Genomic DNA, 18,961 nt, shown 5'->3' on the forward strand with positions numbered 1-18,961 from the left:
GACCTCAGAAGGTGAAGAGTACAGGAGGCTGAGTCTCAGTGCCCCTTCAGACAACCTGTTTATTGAACATTTATCTGTATTTGCTTGTATAGCTTGATTATATCCTATCATTATTGAGCATTCATCTGGATTCGTTTACAGAATGATTACACGTCTGTCCTTTAGTCATATGTTCATCCCACACTTTTCTATGCATTTCACTATCACTTTCTGAATTTTATGACCCCCCCCAGTGGATTTGTTGGGTGACAGAGCTGTTTAATCCACTTTAATTATGCATACTTAAAGTTCTGGTATGTGCTTGAATCTGTGGCCTCCGGAAGGCACCCTCAAAGAAAAGGATCCTGTGTCTGTTCTCCAAGCTGCCCAGTTTCTTCTGCACAATGTCAAAATACCAAAGGTGAAGCTAGGATTTCCTGTGTAGAGCTACTCACTTGAAAAGTCTCTAGTTACTACAGTATTAATTCCATTCAAAGGTAAGTGGCAGAAGCTTTTGTGGTGTTCCATACATTTTTTTTGTTTTTGTTTTGTTCTGTCCAACAGGCATATTAAGATCCAAGCCAATTTTCCTTCCCCGGAATAGAACAGAGTTAATGGAACTGGACTTTCCCACCTCCCCTTTTCACAACCTTCTGTGTCCATCCCAGTGGGGGACCACTGGGAATGGTGTAAGATATGATGTGGGGCATTGCAGACCATTTGGCAGAAATCACCCCCCTTGTGTGGAGAGAAGAGCAAATTAGGATCCAAGCCACTCAAAATACTTTAGTTTCCAGTATATATATCTATAATACTCTAAATAAAAGAATAAGGATTCATTAAAGTCAAATCTGGATTTGTGTCCCCTCTATCACACTGCAATCAATTAAACCAAATTTGAAAGTATATAGGTACAGTATACCTGTAAAGTTTGGAGACTGCATCCTGCCTACCCCTACCCAAAGGTAAAGCTAAAGCAAGGGAAAACATTCCTCTGAAAGGCGAGCAAATAATTCAGACAACTAGGATTTTGATGTGTGTTAACAATGCATTGGTTATTTTATAAGAGGTTTTGCTTACATTCCTATAATCTTCATACCTGCACATTGGCCTCAAAGGGGGAACCACTTCTTAAAGACACAAGATTATACATCTAGGAGAAAGAAAGGATGATGAAGGGGCTGGATGAAAGATAATATGGCTCTTAGAAAGTTAGAGGAGATTAGAAGTGGTATTGTCAAGACCGAGGGTTTGAAAGAGGGAGGATTACAGCCTAGCTTTCTAAGGCTGTCAAAGGCATGCAGGTGCACAGGTGATGGAAGAGAATGGAAATTATTCTTTAGCCTACCGGTAAGTGATGCTGGAGAGGAGGAATGGGAAAATAAAGACCTGTCACTGCAGAGGCTAAAGCTGCCCTACTGGATTTCTGCACAGATTGTGAGGGGGACCATAACAGAGAGTCTGATTAAATGCCCACAGCAATTCAGACAGCAACAGATTGTCAGAAGGATCGGGCTTTGTGCCAGGCGTCCTTCTGGACTCAGTCATCCCACTCGTCATCATCTTCATCATCACCATTGTCTTCATCGTCATCTGTGGGTACAATAGAACAAAGCAACAACGTGAGAGGAGGCACTCCCAAACGGCACTTCTAAAGTGTACTTACACCTCTTTTTCCATACAGGAATGAATAGTCATCCCATGTCACCCAAACCACTATCCCATACTTACAAGTTATTTCAGCCTACCCTTCTCCCTTGGAGTTGTATTCAGTGCTAGTCCTACTCAGAGTAGACCCATATTAAAAAAATAATAAATGAGTGGACTAAAGTTAGTAATCTCTATTGATTTCCATGGTTCTCCACTGAGTAGCAGTGGCATTGGACAGAACCCTTTGCATTTACCTGATTAACACTAGATACAATATCAGTGCAGGAATCAAGATTTCACCCCTTGCAAAATGCTACTGGCTCTGTCTCAGATCTTAGCTTTGTCCTTTCCAGTTAAGGACAAAACTTTAGACAGTTTGATAAGTTTTTGTTTATAAGCACAGTTAAAAGATGAAATGTATCAGTTGCAACAGAATTCACCTGAGGAATGAATGACCTTGCTCCTCTTCTGCATCACATGCATAAGAGCTCCTACCAGGCCTTCAGAGCTCTGTGCAGGTGATGGCGGTTCCAGCACATCAGGTGTCTAAAAGGTAAAAGGATTGCAAGTGGTGTCATCAGGGCTTCTAATGTTGACAGCCCTTAGAACCCGCGCACGAACCTTTCAACCACACAAAGCTGTCTTTGTTCACTCTGCTCCTCCTCAAAACAGATACAACTGCCACAATGCAATGGACAGTGGTAACAGGCAAATGTTAAGACTAGTTTGCACAAATGCAATTGACCATGTTTGGGCTATACCACTTCAAATTACAGGGGTGTCTTACATCACTGAATGTTCTTCCAGAAATAATGCTTCCATCCACATAAAATTCTAGGTAATAGAGAGAAGGGTTATGGCCTAGTTTTCTCCCTGTCATGCTAGTAGGAAATATTTATTTTTAGTTTTATTTGCCTGAAATTTTCTATTGAGATGTTTAAAAGGGTAAAACAAAGCAAAAGCAAAGAGAGAGAGAGAGAGAGTATAATGCCATCACAATATTACATACATGTGTACATAAGCATAAAAACAATTAAGGCAAAAAAGTGAAAAATAGTTGCCTAGCAAAATAAAAACACGTTGTGTCAGAATTTAGCACAGCAGCACTTCTTAAAAATACATATATTAGTCCATTTCTCTTTTCCTCCCTTTTAGGTGCATAAAAATATCAAAAAAGTAGCAAAAAATGTAATGTCCAAAAGGAAACATTTGATGATGGCAGTTGGCAACCATGTTCTACTACACTAGCAAAGTTAATTGTTTCAAAAGGGCCCTTCTATTTCTGGCCAGGGACAACCCTAAAATTTCCTAAAGTTTTTTTCCCTAAACTTCTAAATTTTTCTAAAGCAGCATTCTGCTATACTCTCTAATACCACAGGTCAAATATCACTCCATGAAAATCCTCAGTTGCAAGCTATGATGGTCCTTGCTGCTTCCAGTAAATGACCCAGCAATCCTTTGTGTTTCAATTCTAAATCTAAACCTATATATAGGTTTAACAGTGATGACTGCAAGGCAGGTTTAGCCCATTGTTCAATGATGGAGTTAATTTCCTTAAACATCACCCCACCCAGAATGTTGATGCACAAAGGCATTCCCACCACATGTGTACATATGTACCAGCAAGTTGGAACCCTCTCCAATATATAGGATATGTTGTGTGTCCTCCAAAATTGGTGAGTATTCCATCATGTGATTCCCCACCTGCAGTCTAAAGTGGTAGAGAACTTGAGAACTATGCCTTTATCTAATGAGAACAGTAAGTCTGACATCATATTTATTTCCTCCATTGTCACACGTTGCCATAAATTTGCTGTCCTCCTCCCACATCTGATTCTTAAGTAATTCTCTAGACAATCCAACCAGGGAAATCATATATGAGAAATCATACTTAACACAGTAAGCACGAACCATCCTCTGATGCTCTCCACCGTGTCTTACCTTATTGAGTTGTATTCCTTGGCGTATCTGATCCAGTAATGCACCACGTCCCGTGGAGGCAACAGTAGGTGAGCTAAGCCCTCCAGAGGGGAGAGGGGGAGGGGGGCATGGGGAAGAACTTTGGAATGAAGGAGGAGGTGGCGGCGGCGGTGGCGGAGGTGGCGGTGGTGGGGCTGACCCAGCTGGGGGTGGTGGGGGACGAGCTGCTCCAGGCCGAGAGACTGGTGGAGGAGGTCCCCACTGAGGGCTGGGTTGTCCTCGAGAGGGCTGTGGAGGTGAAGGGACAGCTCCCCTGTTTGATACAGGCGGGATGGGTGGTAGAGGACCACTTCGGCTATGTCCAGGGCCAGAACGATTTGGGGGTGGGGGTGGAGGGTGACTTGGACCTGAAATGAGACAAATATCAACACTAAAATCCTGCTGGACAGCTTTAGTAGAGAACTATCCATGTATTTTAGAACTAGCAAAAATAGATGGCTTATTGTGGAGATGACATTTAGATCAGTAAGAACAAGAAAGATTGTTGTCTCTCTCTGAATACCAGTTGCTGGGAGGTTACCAGAGCACACCTCTAGAGCATAGCTTACGGAAGCTAGGTTACCCCTGGCAAATAGTGGCATACTGGTAGAAAGTACTCCATGCAACTGTGGCCCCCTGTGCCACACATGACAGAAAAAGATCCAGGGGAATCACAAAACTACAGACTTCTTCCTTCAGAGAGACTGCAGCTCCATCAAGAACATGCAGTCATCCAGTCAGAAGAGCCACCCACTAACAATAGCTCCATCTTGTCTAGGTTGAGTTTCCTTTTATTGGCCTTCATTCAGTCCATAATTGCACCCAGGTGCTGATTCAGAACATGCACCACCCCCCTGCTGAAGATGAAAAGGAGAGATAGATGAGAAGGTCGTCAGCATACCGATGAACACACAGTCCAAAATTCCACCACTCAATGGTGAAAGATAAATGTATACACATAGACACACCCCTGCATGTCAATGCCAATTGTGAATTACAATTCACACATCTCATAAATGGACTGTACTACTCCCACAAACATTTATGCTGTCGGTAACCCAAGGTGACACAAGGATCTTTGTTGTTCTTACTGCAACAGACTAACAGGGCTACCACTCCAGAAGTTATTACTCAGATCAGTACATCCAAGCTCAAACAAAACGTTCAGCATGGATAGGCCTTCTAATAGTCAGTGTAGTGTTAGTTAGAGACCAGGATCTGGACCCATTCACTGGTCCAGTCTTACAGAGGTGGCCAATGATACCTTAGGTCAGAGACCCTCCCCATTCCAGCAGCTCACCCTGTCGTCTCAGCTCTTCCTTCACAGCCTCCAGCCCCCCTTGGCCTTCAATGAAGTCATAGATAATCTTTGAAGTCTCAACATCGGTCAGTTGAGCCTCACTGATTCCTGCCTGGGTGAAGAATGTCTTCAAATCGGGATCTAAATTATTCACCTGAAATAAAAACATAGACAAACATGAGAGAGAGAGAGAGAGAGAGAGAGAGAGAGAGAGAGAGAGAGAGAGAGAGAGAGATTATTCACCTGAAATAAAAACATAGACAAACATGAGAGAGAGAGAGAGAGAGAGAGAGAGAGAGAGAGATAGTGAGAGAGTTGCCATGTCATGTCTCCAGTGCCCATCTTCTTGAGCCACTGCAAATGAACAGGGATAACTCATGCTCATGTCACGATGGTCATCGGGTTACAATCGATAGGACCTGGCATAGAATTAGGTAGCTGGAAGGGATAATACGATTATACAGTCCTAACCTCTGCTTTTGGGGGGGGGGGGGTCACATTACCATCACCTTAAACCTTCTTCATAGTCAAATCAATCTTAAAATTTAAACTATCTTTAACTAATCATCACTTCTGACCACTGGCCCTACTGGCTAGGGCTGAAGGGAGCTAGAGTCCAGCAACAACTGGGGTCCCCCACCCTTCCTGTAGCTATTTAGGATGTGCCTTATCACCCAACTCCAGCCAAATGCAGGAAGAAGACTAGCCATACCAGCTGAGAGGCGAGAGCAGGCCAGGTGATATCCCTACAGAAGCTTCTGAATCAAAGCTGCTCAATGAAAAGAGTAAGTAGGAGACATCCTGCTCTTCCTAAGCTAAAGAACAGCATTGCTTCCTCTTGGCTCCAGTCTAAACTTTTTGGCACAGCAACTAGGTCTAACAACACCTTATAACTGGAATATACAAGGAAACCTTGAGAGAAAGGGCCTCATGTTTTCAGTCAGGTATGATGTAAGCAAGCAGTTCATGCATTGCAGGGTCCCTTCCAACTCTACAATTCTATGATTCTACGTATAAACACAGAGTTTGCTGGACTTCAGTCACTCAAAAGTCTCATCTCACATGCATGTGAGACCTCAGGATAATTTCCCCCCACTGGGACTCTCTCTTTCAAGTCTATTGATGAATCACTGTGGCTACGTACGTCAAATCCACTGTTGGGATCCCATCCAATGTGCTGGATATGCCTGGAAAGGAACCACAGAAGACAGTCAATGAGTGAAGGCCTTGCATCGCAATGAGTCCACATGAAGGCTTCCGAACCTTGTTGACTACCCCTCTCTTCCTTCCATCTGCAGCATATTGTGACTTGCTTGCATCCTAGTTATGTTTCCACCACATTTCCGTATGAGGCAGCACCTGAGTATTTGCAAAGCACAGCACGGCAGTCCTCTGCTGTGGGTTAGGGTTACACACACTATGCTACGGAAGTAGTTCTCAAGCTTGTAAATTTCCATATACAAGTAAAGAAACAAGAGTTTCAAGGGCAAAACAAAGAGAGGCTGATATGAAAACTTCAGAAAAAGAAACTGAAGTCAAGGAATCCTTTCTGTTATGTTGTTTCAAATTTGAAGATGCCCTACTCTCCCCAGATCCCAGTCTTTGAGAGTTCTGCATAACTTCTGCAAGCACTCACTTGAACCCACTTGGAGCGCCAATGTCAGCCTTTGAAATCTTTTTCTTCCCCTTCTTTTTCTCTACTGCAGTAGGAACAGGAAGTCCACGGTAGCGGGAAAATGTGATGTCTGGATTCTGGATGTCAACAGTTGCCAGAGGCAGAGATGCTGGAGGAGAGTTTGGCTGCATGCCACGTCCTTTCGGGAACATAAGATGGGGTGAGGAAGCAAACACCTATCAATCAGACCTCCCTCTACAACACTCCCTGTGTGGTCTGCCATCTCATACATTGTTTTCCTTTCTATGTTTCATCTCTTTATTCTCTAGCATTGCTTGACTGTATGTGTGTGTTTATTTTACCTAAGTCACTGGGAACTTTTTCAACTAAAGAGCTGGATATATATTGCCCTGCTGTGAGTGCTGGAGCCCAGACTCACAGGAAAAAAGTCTGGGGTTGGGGCAACTGTTGAAAATGCTTTTAAATGCTTTTAAATGTTTTAGAATAGTTTTTAATCTATGGCATTTTAAATTTTGGTGGTTGTTGGGTTTGTATGTTTTTTGTTTTGTTGGAGGTGGGATAAATGTTTAGTTGGGTCTGGGGATTGGTTTAATTTTAGTATAACTGTAAATTTTATTATTATTAGTTTCTACTGTTTTATTGGTTTATTGCATAGTTTGTATAACACATCCCAGGACTACCTGGGAGTGGGTCCCAGTCAACAGAATAGCTGTGACAGGTTCCATGGGGGGATGCACGAGGACACCCGATCTCAGTGATCACAGGTAGGAGGAGGAGTTAGGCTAGGACAGGCATAGGCAAACTCGGCCCTCCAGATGTTTTGAGACTACATTTCCCATCATCCCTGACCACTGGTCCTGTTAGCTAGGGATGATGGGAGTTGTGGTCCCAAAACATCTGGAGGGCCGAGTTTGCCTATGCCTGGGCTAGGACCAGACCATGTCATTACCGAGGAGGCAGGTTTAGTCATTGTTTGAAGACTACCTCTGCCTCCGGGTTTGGTCTTGACCAGAAGGATACTAGAATCAACAAGGGAGACCCACAGGACCTTAAAGTCAATGATTCACAAGACCTCTCTCATTCACAACTTGATCGTGGATGAAGGACTTGACTTGGCATGTGTAACAAAGACTTGTTTTTTTATTATTATTTTTCAATTTTTTATTACAAAAATTATATATATACACACACACAAGCACAGAACAGATGTGCACTCATACATTATCTCATAAAGTATACATAAAAACAGATATAACAACTCAAATATGAATATTCCCTTACCCCTCCACCCTCTTTAACTTTCACCCCCTTCCACCACCCTCCACCCAGCATGTGTAACAAAGGCTTGGTTCAATTAAGCAGATGGGCCTGTTCTTGGCACTGCTTGTTCTAGAAGTTGGGCAATAGGGGCAGTATAGAATTCCTTATGGTATACTGACCTCCCCGCTGCACCAAGGATTCCCTGCCCGAGTTGCTTCAGGTCTTGGCGGATGTGCTCCTAGAGACACCTAGTTTGGTTGTCCTAGGGGATTTTAACATCCATGCTGACACAACCTTACAAGGGGCCGCTCAGGATTTTGTGGAAAGCATGGACTCCATGAGGCTGTCCCTGAATAAGTTTGGCCCAACTAATAGTCACTGACATGCCTAAGACCTGGTGTTCACCTCTATGGACGTGGGTGATCTGACACTAAGTAAAAGTGAAACAAAAGAAGTGTCATGGTCGGGTCACTTCCTGGTGCAACTGGACTTCTCCGTGACCCCTCCCCTCTGCAGGGAGGTAGGACCAATTCAGATGGTCTGTCCCCACCACTTAATGGATCCAAATGGTTTCCAGAGAGTGGTAGGGGATGTTTTATCCCATGTTGATGGCCTTTCAGCTGATTCCCTGCTGGCCAAAGCTATTGACTGTCTGGTTTTGAAGCACCCTCTCCCATTGCCTGGAGCCTGGACAGCCCCATGGTTTCCCCCAGAGCTGAGGGTGATGAAACAATCGCTGAGGCAGCTATTATTATTTATACAATATAAATTATTATTATTATAAATATGCTTTAAACAAATATATATATAAGGCGGGCTGCCCCTATTTCGCTTGTGCAAAAGCACACATCTTCCCCTTTAAAGAAAACTGTGCTGTGGGAAGCATACATACCAAGACCACCCTCTCCTCCCCAGACCAACATAATGACAGTATATGGAGCTGCTAGTACTGGAACAAGCAGCTAAAGAAGAAAATTCTACCTTCATTTATCTTGGTCACCTAGAAAAGTATAGTGGGTGGGCTCCCATAAGCCCAAGGATGTGATGGAGAGATATACTCTTCAGCAAGGGGTACAGCACCATGGACAGGGGCGTCCAGTAAGGATGCCCTGCTTTGGCAACGATGGGTGACATTTTAGTTTTAAATCCATTGCACTACTGCCACCTGCAACCCTACAACTGGTTAATAATAATAATACCCATAATAGTTTTATTATTTATACCCCGCCCATCCGGCTGGGTTTTCCCAGCTACTCTGGGCAGCTTACAGCATATTTTTAAAAAATGTAAAACATTAGATATTTAAAAATTTCCCGATACAGGGCTGCCTTCAGATGTCTTCTAAAAGTCAGATAGTTGTTTATTTCCTTGACACCTGATGGTTGCAGAGAGTAGTGAAACTTCACAGTGGCCCAGCACAGGATTTTGCCTCTATTATAAAAGAGCATCTTATATCTCTTTTAGAAGTTTTTTTTAAAAAAGGAGTTAAAAAAATTTTTTTTGGACTTCCGGCGGCGACGCCATTGCGGGTGGTCGTGGGCTGCTTCGGCTGCGAAGCACCCAGTCCATCCCGGGGGTTAGGAGCCCTGCTACCGCAAAGCGGGGCTCCGGTTGGGGTGCGGGAAGAGCGTCCCGCACCCTGGGCTCCCCGGCTGTGCCCGTTGTGGCTCCGAACCCTTCCCCCGCTTCCCCTGTAAAGGGGGAGTGGGGGTGAAGGGACGACGGAGCCGGGCTATAGGGGACATGCCCCAACCGGGATGTAAATGCGGCGACAAAGCCTGTGATGAGCGTCTAAGTTCTACCTGTCTTTAACGAGCTGATAAGAACCCAGAGGCTGTGAGTATTTGATTGACTCTTTGTATTCTTGGAACGATCTGGGGGAAAGAAGAAAGGCAGCCCGCCTCTCTCCCTTCGGGAGGTGAAAGAAATTAACCGTTTAAGTGACTGCTGCTACAACAATCGATAGAAAGTATCTGGAATTTGAAAACTGAGACTGCTGAGATTTCCCTTCGGGGGTTAACTGGGGAAAAAATATCTCCACTTGAAGTTTTGGTCTTTATACTCCGGCTTCGGAGAAATGGCGACGACTTGGACTGTCGTGGGAAAATATTGAAACAAAGGGAGGAAGAGACAGGAACTGAAATCTGACACTCACCCTCCCTCCTAAAATGCTGGACTTTGTGTGTGCACTGGTATTGAACTCGGGTTTAAAGGATGAGGAAATGCTTACTGTCTTGAAGCTGGAACTGCTTAATCGGAAACTGCAAGTTTTGAGTGGAATTATAAATAAAAAGGACTCACTTTCCACAGAGGAGGCTTTTCAAAAGTTTTATACAATGGAATCAACCCTTGGCAAAGAGCTGGGAGGGGTGCTTGAAGGATGGTTCGAAATGGCTGGGCAACTCCGGGAAAAGGAACCGATTTCTGGGGGTGGCAGCCCTGGAACGGGAAAATTTATAATATCCAGACTCCGAGGTGGCAGCTCGGGGGCAAGGGACATGGAATTAAGATTTTTACAAGAAGAAGAAGTATGGCACAAAGGTACGGAGGAGCCCAGAAAGGAAGTGATGAACACCCTGAAGCTCGATGCTAGGTTTGTTGTGAATGCCTGGATCTGTGGACACTCAGAAGAAGATAATTGGAGATCCGGTTCTGGTGAAAGACAGAAAAAGACAATGGACAGAGGGGGTGTGGGTTGAAGTATTAAATGTATAATCCAAATGGTCTGTCATGGTATCCGAAATCGGAGTGTGATGTCTGTTAATTATAAGTTTATTTTAAATAAGTAAGGAGATATTGAATCTTAAGTCAAAAGCAGCATGATAAAGGATAGAAGAAATAAGTTTAGTTATAAGAATATATGGTTAAGATTTAGGTTATAATAAAAAGATCAAGATAATTGTGTTATTTTTTAAGTAAAGTTAAATTTTTTTATAGAGAAAAGTTGTTAAGGAAATAGTATATTGATTTAAAACCGAAGGTGAAAAGGCGGGGGAAGTCAAAAGTCAAGATTCAGAAGTAGAATTTTTTTTTTTGTAAGATATACAAATAAGAAGAAGAATCCTGACATTATGTGTATCTGTATTTGTTTTTGTATTTGTAGGTGTGGGGTTGGGTTTGTGTTATATTACGAAAATGCTAATAAATTCTGTTTAAAAAAATAAAATAAAATAAATTGTTTTTTTTATGGCTCTTGTACTGAGAACTCTTTTGCCGTGGTTCACTCTAGATGTTTCTGTTACTTGAAAGTTTCAGATTGTATTGCTGTATTCTCTGTTTTCATGCTGCACTTGTTAGCTGACCTGCGAACTTGTAGTTGTGGATATGGGTAAAGGTAAAGGGACCCCTGATCATTAGGTCCAGTTGTGTCTGACTCTGGGGTTGCGGCGCTCATCTCACGTTATTGGCCGAGGGAGCCGGCGTACAGCTTCCGGGTCATGTGGCCAGCATGACGAAGCCGCTTCTGGCAAACCAGAGCAGCGCATGGAAACGCCATTTACCTTCCCGCCAGAGCAGTACCTATTTATCTACTTGCACTTTAACGTGCTTTTGAACTGCTAGGTGGGCAGGAGCAGGGACCGAGCAACAGGAGCTCACCCCGTCACGGGGATTTGAACCGCCGACCTTCTGATTGGCAAGCCCTAGGCTCTGTGGTTTAACCCACAGCGCCACCCGCATCCCCTGTGGATATGGGTACACATTAAATAAATGAACAAATAGCGTGCAAAAAAGCTGCTTACCATTTGAGTCAATCCCAGAAGATGGCGGCTGGGGGAGAGTTGGTCTTCTGTCTAACAGATGCAAAAAGATTAATGATCAGGATGTAAAGAGGCAGCAATTTCCATCCTGTCCTGTGTTTGTCACAATCAGCACCGTTTCTATTCTGCTGCAGTTCAGCTTGTGATAAAACCTACACTGTTGGTCTTGCTATCTGCTATGGACAAAACTTATGGAATTATATCATTACCTGATTATTTCAATGAAAAGGAAACATCAAAACAATGCAGAAATTACTGTAATTATTTAGGCAGTATTTGAAGATTTCCTCTCCTTACCTCAGACAAGCATGTGGATTTTGGCAATTTTCACTCCCGTTTGTGTTTTCAAGGGGATTCTCTGATATCCCTAGTGATAGCTCACCATCAACAGGCCCAGGAGAATTCCCTGTGGGAGCTGCTGAGAACTTCTTGAAGACAGCACTGCTGTCCACAGGCTCTAAAGTACGGTTGCCATACACCCGGAATGCCATAGCTGGAATACGGCAGTCAGTAACAATGTCCAGGCGGAAATGCAAATGTCTAGGTGCAAAACTTAAAAAAAGCTTTTCTGTCCGGATTTTCACTTTTTGAAATATGGCAATGTGACTCTAAAGCAATAATTCAGGATTCAGTTGAACTTACAGCAATACTTTCCCACTCCTCTCTGGCAACTAGGGTGAGCCCTCAAGCAGCACAGTTTCCCGACAAATTTTGATTATCGAGAGCTCTTCCCCTGCACTAATAGCTCAGCTCAGGTGCGAGTAACTTACGGCCCTAAGTCTTATTTTAAAAGCTCCCTGTAAGTGATAAGTGAGGCTTCTGGTAAGAGGAATCTACCCCTCCTCTGGCAACCTACTGGGCAGGGGAAAATAGGGTGGGGGGAGAAAAGGAGATATGATAAAGAGAGGGAGAAAAGTGTGTCTTAGAAAGAGATAGAGAATGAGAAAGGGGGTGGATGTGTCTGATTCCGGCTCTGGTTTTGGACCCATCCACAGCTGGCATGCGCCCACTGACAGATTATTCTGGAGGAGTGTAGTCCTTGACAGAAAAAAGCACCATTGCCCCTGCTCCAAAATAGTAAAGGGATATGTGGGCAGGGCAGATACATACCTTCATTGACAGGAGGTGGCGGCGGCGGCTGTCTATCTATAAAAAAATAAAAGGTTTATGAAGAGGAGACAAGGGTTTCTGCCATGCTTCAGGGGTACTTGGAAGAATCGGGCCCCCTCCTAGATGGAGTATTGGTCAGTAGAGGGGTTCATTGTGCTGTAGGAGCCACTCACTCATCTGTGTGTGTGTGTGTGTATACACATGATACACACACACACACACACACACACACACACACACACACACACACTGATGAGTGAGTGGCTCCTACAGCACAATGAACCCCACAATGAACACACACACAGAGTGGTACCTTGGTTTAAGAACAGTCCAGTTTAAGAACGATTCAGTTTACAAACTCCGCAAAACCGGAAATAGCGTCCCGGTTTGAGAACTTTACCTTGGTCTAATAACGGAATCCGAATGGTGGAAGGGCACTGGCGGCGGGAGGCCTCATTAGGGAAAGTGTGCCTCTGTTTAAGTACGGTTTCAGTTTAAGAACGAACTTCCAGAACGGATTAAGTTCGTAAACAGACGCTTCAGGTTACAGACTCTGCTAACCCAGAAATATTACCTCGGGTTAAGAACTTTGCTTCAGGGTGAGAACAGAAATTGCGCGGCAGCAGCGGGAGGCCCCATTAGCTAAAGTGGTACCTCAGGTTAAGAACAGTTTCAGGTTAAGAATGGACCTCTGGAATGAATTACTTAAACAGAGGTACCACTGGAGGGAGGGAGAGAGAGAGAGGCCCACTCTTCAGCTTCACATGGGTGGAATTTGGTACTTTGTGAAAATGTTGAATTATTGAGAAATTCACTGAGTTTCTGTTCCTAGCCCTCATGGTTGGGGTAACAAGTTTGCATTCCATGTCTAGACTAGAGTTCAGGGACGAAACGCCTAAACGCTGCATGCCAGCATGTCTCTTACTCACGTCCCCCACCTGTTTACCTCAGTCGTACACCCATGTCCCTGCTGCTCCTGCAACTATAAAAAAGTTCGCATATACACACTGACACAACTTTGTTAACATATTCAGAAACATTTATCTGAATGTTTATTGTTGTTTTGCATGTAATTTTATCGGGGGGTGAGGTGTCAATTTAGCATGGGGAAATGGCTGGCAGGGAAAGGGCTAAGCCACCACTTTTGGCTCAAAGAAGCTCCCCTCCCCAAACTGCCTCACATCAGAAGAAGTAGCCACTTTTTCTCCATTTGTTTGTAGTGTATGATTTTCCCCCGAGTTGCAAACCCTGCAGACATATTTTCGTACGGCCGCCATTTTGAATGAAGCATGGCAATGGTTTCCTAAGAGAATGGGGGCTCCTGAGAGGATGGGACCCCCTCCTGCTTCTGTCAAATGCCTTGCTTGAAACTCCCAACACCTACCCATCCTCTGGTTCCTCTTCTGAATCTTCTCTTCCACCGTTTGTTGAAAATTGTATGCCTCATTCTCATCGGCAAAGTTGAGCCCCACGTTGCACTCCTGAAAGCGGAAATCCCAAGTCAAAACCTCTGGGGTATGGGACCATGGTCGTTCCCATGGGAACAACCCTATATGACTCCAGCTCTTTCAACAAAACTGTCACATAGCTCAATGCCCGTCCGGAAAAGGGAGCTGAAATTTCCCCAAGTTTACATTTATTTATCTGTTAAATATATAATTGAATAACTTTTATGTGTTGAAGGCTTAGTTAAAAAACAACAACAAGAGGTGTACATTTGAAATTGTATTGTGACGTTAATGAAAAGCAACAAAGCAGGAAATGCTTTCATCTCCACATGCTAAATTTTATTGCATAAAACAAAGGTGTGAATAAAAATGCATGCTTTATTCTTTTCTGATGTGCTTCTGCTTCTTCTCTGCAGCCTTTGGCCTTTCCCTCCAGCAGAGTCACAGGACATTTTAGGAATCCTACACACAGTGCTTTTTTTACTGGGGGTACGCATACCCCTAATCATTTTGTGAATCTTTGTACTTCTGTCCATTTACTGTATTTATTTCCTCCAATTTGAATTATAAAATGGTTATTTTCTTGAGTCAAAATGAGAGTACCCCCTAAACATTTTTAAAGAAAAAAACACTGTCTACACATACAGTCATACCTCGGGTTACAGCTGCTTTAGGATGCATTTTTTCATGTTAAGAACGCAGCAAACCCGGAAGTGTTTACTTCCAGCTTTCACCTTCTGCGCATGCGCAGAAGTTTTCTGCGCGGTTCGCGCATGCGCAGAAGAGCTCTATCGGCGCTTTGCGCATGCGCAAAAGCGCCGCTCTGATTAAGGACTTTTCGGGGTGCGAACAGCACCCTGGAACGGATTGTGTCTGCAACCAAAGGTAGCACTGTACATGCACATATTCACATACACACATTTTCAACAATCTAAAGAGCTGTCACATCGAAGAGGCTTGCTTTCTCCTGCTCCGGAAGTTAGGACCTGAGCCAATGGCCTCAAATGACAAGAAAGGAGAGTCTGACTAAACATCAGGAAGAACTTTCTGACAGTAAGAGCTGTTGGATGGTGGAACAGACTCCCACAAGAAGATGGTGGTCTCTCCTTCCTTTTAAAAAGAGATTGGATGGTCATCTGTCATGTATGATCTAGTTGAGATTCCTGCGTTGCAGGGGGTTGGACTGGATGACCCTCAGGGTCCCTTCCAACTCTACAGTTCTATGATTCTATGAGTCAATACTCACATCTCCTGAAAAGGTGTGGAAATAAGAGGTGGGAGCCAAGTAGACCAGCTGGCTGCACAATTCCTGCTCCCAGGTCATCTTCCTATCCTGAAACAAAAGAGCAGAGAAGCAACAGAGAAAGCAATTTCCCTTAATATGATGCATTTTTGTACATTATTTCCACCAATATATGCATTTTTATGCCTCCTTTACCTCAGTATGTGCATTTTTGTATACATTACTGGGCTGGAGAACTGCATTGACAAATTAAAATAAGTATGAATTTGGAAGGCTAGCTATAGTTAGTTTGGTGTCTTGTTCCAGAAGGTGTGAATTAGGTACAGTAAGGTAAAGGTAAAGGGACCCCTGGCCATTAAGTCCAGTTGTGTACGACTCTGGGGTTGCGGCGCTCATCTTGTGTTACTGGCCGAGGGAGCCGGCGTACAGCTTCTGGGTCACGTGGCCAGCATGACAAAGCTGTTTCTAGCGAACCAGAGCAGCGCACGGAAACGGCGTTTACCTTCCCGCCGGAGCGGTACCTATTTATCTACTTGCACTTTGACGTGGTTTCAAACTGCTATGTGGGCAGGAACTGGGACCGAGCAATGGGAGCTCACGCCGTTGTGGGGATTCGAACCGCCAACCTTCTGATCAGCAAGCCCTAGGCTCTGTGGTTTAACCCACAGCGCCACCCGCGTTAGCCTTTAAATAAAAACTGAATCAAATGTGCCCCTGGTTTTCTTTCACTCGTGCCTGTACCATTCAGACCTGGGCTTGTGGCTAAACCTTCTCTCCTCACTAGGCTTTGCTACGGACTTGACATCATTTTATTCTCATGAATGAGCTCTAGGTGCTCACACCTCAAAGGGGGATAAGATGAAGGGCAAGCCAAGGAATTGGTACCTTCAAATCATAGAAACGCATGAAATAGGAACGTCTGGGGTTATCCTTCACGAAGCACAGGACCCCGCAGCCTTGCTTGGACCAGCTTCTGCTGCCTTGAGGCAAGGCCAGGAAGAGTTGGGCCACAGCTGTGACCATGGTCTAGCGGAAAGGAGCAAATCCATGTTAATGATCTACCTGTGCCAAGGATGCCATGTCCAGGTACTGTAAGAATCTCACGCCTCCTGCAATTTCCTACAAACCACACCAAATCCCTAACCCAAAGATGGAGAAGCATAGACCAGGGGGTAAAATCAGGAGCAGATTTAGGGCACTCTGAACGGTGCAGTTACAAGGGTTTGAGAAGGAGTGGGAAAAGAAAGCAACAAACTGTCATTCCAGTAACTTATTAAAATTAACTTCTCCCGGGATCCAAGTCGTGTTTTGTGGAAGTATATTATGGGATCAAGGAGGCCAGGACCCCTGTTTCAATATAAGGGCAGGTCTCAACTGGATTCAAACCACAGAGGAGCCATGAAACGGGGGCCTGTGAACAGAGGCGGAGCCAGGATTTTTGTGTGGGGAGGGAGGGAAACATTGTTGAGCTTTTTTTTTGGTGAGATCATGGGTAGAAATCCCCCCCCAAAAAAGAGGGTGTTACAGGGGGCAGGCTTGCGGGGGGGGGCAGAACCTCAGTTAATTGAGTATTTTTGATTCCCCCCCCCAAAAAAAAGGATTCAGGGGAAGGCAGCTGCCCCCACCTGCCCACGTCCATGCCCATGCCTGTGAAACTTTCATTGGGATGCCACTTCCCAACAGCCTCATCCAGGGACGTACCTTGAAGGTTGTTCCCTGCCAAGGGTGCAGACCCAGGGAGGAGCAAAAATCACACCTCTCTCCCCCCCCCCCCGGCTTGGAGCAACTAGGAGGAGCATGTTGTATGCTGCATATCTCAAATTAAGTGATATTTTATCTTTCGCTACAGGCCACATATCTGTTTGTAACTAAGGACATTCCCCTTCATTTTTGGTCCAGTATTTCTGAACCAGGTGAAAGGGTCTATTCTGAAGGGAGTTATGACTGCACCCTGGGGCTGTATGGATGTCATCACTGCCCAAACCACCACACTGGGCCTCTTGAGGAAGTGGTTTTCTTCCCCCATTTCCTGCAGACAAGGCAGCCTACAAACTACGACCTGCAGCATTCTCACTTTACTAATCAAGTGATTGCTTCATAGCAATACCTCCAGTTTCTTCTACATGGAAGGTGAAAGAGATTCAAGATGCCGTGAGAAATCAGGTGTTCGTCGAGGATCCCAAGCCTAGAGCATTGCCACCTGCTGGTTTTAAACCACCCCGACCGGGGCATCTTCTTATTTCCAAAACAATGCTAGTCAGTTACCAATTTAAGAGTGCATCAATAGGCAGGGAGTTCCGAAGTGTGGGTGCTGCCATGCTAAAATATTGATTTCTTACAAATATGGAATGAGTATTGCGTGGACCTGTAACAGCCAGTTCCAGAGACTGAAACTGTGAAGTGGGCATTCGTGGGATGATGGGGTCTTCCCCCCCCCAGGTACTACCCCTCCCCTAACACCCCACCACCACCACCACAGACCACTTCCTAACTGCTCTCTTACTGTTTGTCATCATTTTCTAGCATTCTCTCATTTCTCCTCAAGCCAATGCGGAAAGGGAAGTCAAGCTGAGAGGGACGGGCCCCAGGCTGCCTGCTCCGAACCAAACTCAGGGATCCTCTGCATTGTACCACTTGAATACCCCCCCCCCAAATGTGGCCGTTAAATCCCAGTCCACAACCACCTGCTGTTCTGGTGGCAGGCTCCTCCCTCCCCTTAACTCTCAGGAAGTTCTGGCTTCTGCTTCCAAGGCCCTTCCGCCCCTGTGAAATGATAACAGAATTACTGTACCGTGCACTTTCTGCCCAACAATTCAAAGACCTGCTGGTTCTCATGGTCCTCAAGGAGGGAGGAGGACACATTCTCCTGCTGCGTCCGGGCTGCTGGCTTGGACCTCCGGCTCATCCTGGCCCTGTCAAGATGCCTCGGGGCTCTGTGCGCTCCGATCTCACCCAGAGCGAACTTCCGTGCTGCGAGGAGGGCTTTTCAACAGGAAGCTCAGAAACCACCGGGTCACACGCATGCACACACACTTAGCTGGGTTCCCCATCTGGCTGCCAAGGCCCAGCAGCAGGGCCAGTCAGAGGAGGGCCCCGGAAGCCCAGATACGTGCATCGGAGCAAAATGTGACAAAACGATTTCCCCAGAGAGCTGCGCATTAGTGCATTGGCCCAGCAAAAGACTAGAGAAGCATTTACTAAATGATAATTTTTTAAAAAATCCAATTATTTCCTTCTCTCTTTTTCAGTGCCTTGTTTTCCTGTTTTATTATCCTTATGGCTAGGGCCCTCAAGAGCTGCAGGTGGCCTGGGTCTCCCTGAACCTCTTGGGAGGGACTGCCCAAAGCTACCCAGCAAGACTGATGCACAAATAAAGAAGCCAAGCACAGTCTCAAATCTTCCATTCTTGGGCAAGATGATTGAGCAGGTGGTTGCTGAACAACTCCAAGCATGCCTGGAGGATGCGGACCATTTGGATCCCTTCCAATAGGGATTCAGGCCTCATCATGGGACTGAAACTGCCTTGGTTGAGGATCTCTGGCATGCTAGGGACAAAGGTGAGAGCTGTTTCCTAGTTCTGCTGGATCTCTCAGCGGCCTTTGACACCATTGACCATAA

General features: G+C 45.0%; 1 protein-coding gene across 1 annotated transcript; it reads right to left on the reverse strand.

The window, feature by feature from the left end:
• Positions 1-972: 972 nt before the first annotated feature.
• On the reverse strand, positions 973-18,449 carry WAS (WASP actin nucleation promoting factor). Its single transcript, XM_033173743.1, has 12 exons — positions 18,135-18,449; positions 16,229-16,369; positions 15,347-15,433; positions 14,037-14,133; positions 12,653-12,688; positions 11,525-11,575; positions 6,525-6,702; positions 6,033-6,075; positions 4,889-5,042; positions 3,571-3,956; positions 2,070-2,175; positions 973-1,572 (listed from the first exon to the last, which is right to left on the reverse strand). The coding sequence occupies exons 1-12, from the start codon at positions 18,246-18,248 to the stop codon at positions 1,520-1,522; spliced, it is 1,446 nt and encodes a 481-aa protein (XP_033029634.1). The 5' UTR covers positions 18,249-18,449; the 3' UTR covers positions 973-1,519.
• Between the last annotated feature and the right edge of the window lie 512 nt (positions 18,450-18,961).

This window comes from Lacerta agilis, chromosome 16 (genome assembly GCF_009819535.1).
Source record: "Lacerta agilis isolate rLacAgi1 chromosome 16, rLacAgi1.pri, whole genome shotgun sequence".
Classification (NCBI taxonomy): domain Eukaryota; kingdom Metazoa; phylum Chordata; class Lepidosauria; order Squamata; family Lacertidae; genus Lacerta; species Lacerta agilis.

Bases quoted from the DNA above. Each gene is read 5' to 3' on its own strand.
- WAS (XM_033173743.1), bottom strand. From the start codon at position 18,248: ATGAGCCGGAGGTCCAAGCCAGCAGCCCGGACGCAGCAGGAGAATGTG. The intron at 11,576-12,652 runs GTATGTATCTGC...TGCATCTGTTAG, and splicing joins GCCACCTCCTGTCAATGAAG to ACAGAAGACCAACTCTCCCC. The intron at 5,043-6,032 runs GTACGTAGCCAC...TTTTTATTTCAG, and splicing joins ATCCCAACAGTGGATTTGAC to GTGAATAATTTAGATCCCGA.